A 2,500-nucleotide genomic window follows, 5' to 3' on the forward strand; every position below is an offset into this window, starting at 1 on the left:
TGAATGGCATTCCTATATCAAATTGTGCCTCTTTTAGTGTCGTTGGTTTGTGCATTTTTTTTTTTTCTTTTCTATTTACATTACTTTCTGCGACTTGTGTGAAGTGCGAGGAAACTGTGATGACGTAAGAGACACGGTCGCAAGCGGATGTGAGTTTCCGGAGTGTGTTTGTTTACTAGTGCGTACGTGCGTGTGTGTATTTCCAATTGCGTGGCCGTACACTCACACGCATTTCTCTCGCCTGTGCGACTGCTGCAGGGCCGTGGGAGGAATATTGGGAGTAAATGTGAACAAACTGTGAACGATCTGTGAACATGTGATCTTGCGACACTCCTGTCTGCTGAACTCTTTAGGGGGGAGTGACGGGTTGGGGGCGATGTTTTGCAAGGGAAGACTGTGTTAATTGTTTACTCATTTTTTCTCCCGCCAACAGATTCATTACCTAGATCTGAGATAAAGCAAGAACAGGGCGGGCACGTGAAGTGTTAAAAGAGTGATATGCACGAGGCCCGAAGGCGAGGTTGAGTGGCCGGGTGTTCGGGATTCGTTCGGACGCCCTCGCGACCAGCTCGCGGCAAAGCGGAGACTAACGCTGTCCTCTGGTCACCAGGGCGGCTCCCCGCCATGTGAGAGCGGTTCCCGCGTCGCGATCGGATATGACGGGCGGCGAACGATCGCTCAACCACATGGGCGTGAGTGGAAGTGGTCACTCCGAGCACCCGCCGCCCTGCCACAGGGCCCCGAGAAGCGTTCAGTCCGGCGTGGTGCAGGGCCCCGTCCACGCCCCCGCAAGAGCTGCAGGCGGCGACAGCAGCAGCATGGACTCCTTCAGAAAGTCGCCGGACCACATGTGCTTGCACAAGGAGTCTTGCATGGTGGAGAGCCTCACGCGACAGCTGCACGACACGTCCCTGAACCTGTTTGGCGAGGACGACTGCGTGGAGGGTGCGGACTCCGCCTTCGAGGAAGAGTCGTCCGACTTCTGGATGAGTCCCGGACTCACTCGCCAGAACTCGTACCTCGAGTCCGTCCCCGAAAACTGCAGTCTGAGCCGCCGCTCCTCGCTCCTGGAGGAGGACCTGAAGGAGCCGCTGAGCCGCCGCGCCTCCAAAGACTCCCGCAGCGCTCTCTCCCGGCGGGGCTCCATGCTGGACGAACTGGAGCCCCGTGACATCCGGGAACCGCAGCCGCTGGGCCGGCGGGACTCCCTGCTGGAGGCCGTCCTAGCTGCCAAGCGGGGGGGCTGGCGCGGCCTCGTGCGCACCGACAGCATGGAGAGCGGCGCCTCCATGGCCTCCTCCATGGCCTCCGTCAGCAGCAGCAGCGAGGGTTCGGTGTGTCCGTGCGACGACTGCATGCTGGGCCTCACCGACCTCCTGCTGGTCCCGACCCCGCACTCTCAGCCCTCGCGACCCAAGAAGGTAAACACTTGTCTTTTCTTTGGTGTCCCTGCTGCGCCAAGGCAGGTAGGTGCCGAGTTGGGCCGACCTCTCCGCGCCGCCTCTCGGTCTTCGTGCTTTTGGGGCGGAGGCATCACTTTCATGAATGTTGTCCTGTTATTCTAAGCTTGGTCTTAACTTGTGCTGTGATAAAACGGAAATGATTGGAATTGGAATCATGGCATCAGTTATTTCCCGTTGTTACCACTTACTTGTATTGTACTTTTATGACTATAACACTTACAATACACATGAAGCTTTCATAGTATTAGTGCAATAGAAATAAAACAAAACATTAGGATGGAGTCCGAGTATGGAAAAAAAAAATCTAAGTGAGGCTATGATCATACAAAACTTGTAAAGCATGCATATATGCATATACAAAAATGGAGAGAGAGAGAGAGAGAGAGAGAGAGAGAGAGAGAGAGAGAGAGAGAGAGAGAGAGAGAGAGAGAGAGAGAGAGAGAGAGAGAAAGAAAGGGAGAGAGAGAGAGAGAGAAAGGGAGAGAGAGAGTGAGAAAGAAAAGGAGAGAGAGAGAAAGAGAGAGAGAGAGAAAGAAAGAGAAGGAGAAGGAGAAGGAGAAAGAATGAGAGAGAAAGAGAAAGAAAGAGAAAGAAAGAGAAAGAAAGAGAAAGAATGAGAGAGAATGAGAGAGAAAGAGAGAGAATGAGAGAGAATGAGAGAGAGAGAGAGAAAGAATGAGAATGAGAATGGGAGAGAGAGAGAGAGAGAGAGAGAGAGAGAGAGAGAGAGAGAGAGAGAGAGAGAGAGAGAGAGAGAGAGAGAGAGAGAGAGAGAGAGAGAGAATGAGAGAGAGAGAGAGAATGAGAGAGAGAGAGAGAATGAGAGAGAGAGAGAGAATGAGAGAGAGAGAGAGAATGAGAGAGAGAGAGAATGAGAGAGAGAGAGAGAGAGAGAGAGAGAGAGAGAGAGAGAGAGAGAGAGAGAGAGAGAGAGAGAGAGAGAGAGAGAGAGAGAGAGAGAACCAATTGCAACCCCCCGCGCAAGTGGGGAAGGATATCAGAACCCAAAAAAGGTTTATAGAACGGCAACTCCCGCT

At 52.8% G+C, this 2,500-nt stretch overlaps 2 protein-coding genes across 2 annotated transcripts in view; both read left to right on the plus strand.

Annotated features, from left to right (window-relative positions):
* Positions 1–2,500, plus strand: part of LOC125044278 (inositol-trisphosphate 3-kinase B-like) — a gene marked incomplete at its 5' end in the record, with an annotated part of 247,039 nt that overhangs the window by 201,054 nt on the left and 43,485 nt on the right.
* The window catches only part of LOC125044286, a 91,495-nt gene that overhangs the window by 50,727 nt on the left and 38,268 nt on the right, over positions 1–2,500 (plus strand). Inside the window, exon 2 of the mRNA XM_047640876.1 lies at positions 434–1,421. Coding sequence (XP_047496832.1) covers positions 657–1,421 — 765 coding nt within the window. The 5' untranslated portion in view covers positions 434–656. The remainder of the gene's footprint in view (positions 1–433; positions 1,422–2,500) is intronic.

Source organism: Penaeus chinensis, chromosome 3 (assembly GCF_019202785.1).
Source record: "Penaeus chinensis breed Huanghai No. 1 chromosome 3, ASM1920278v2, whole genome shotgun sequence".
Classification (NCBI taxonomy): domain Eukaryota; kingdom Metazoa; phylum Arthropoda; class Malacostraca; order Decapoda; family Penaeidae; genus Penaeus; species Penaeus chinensis.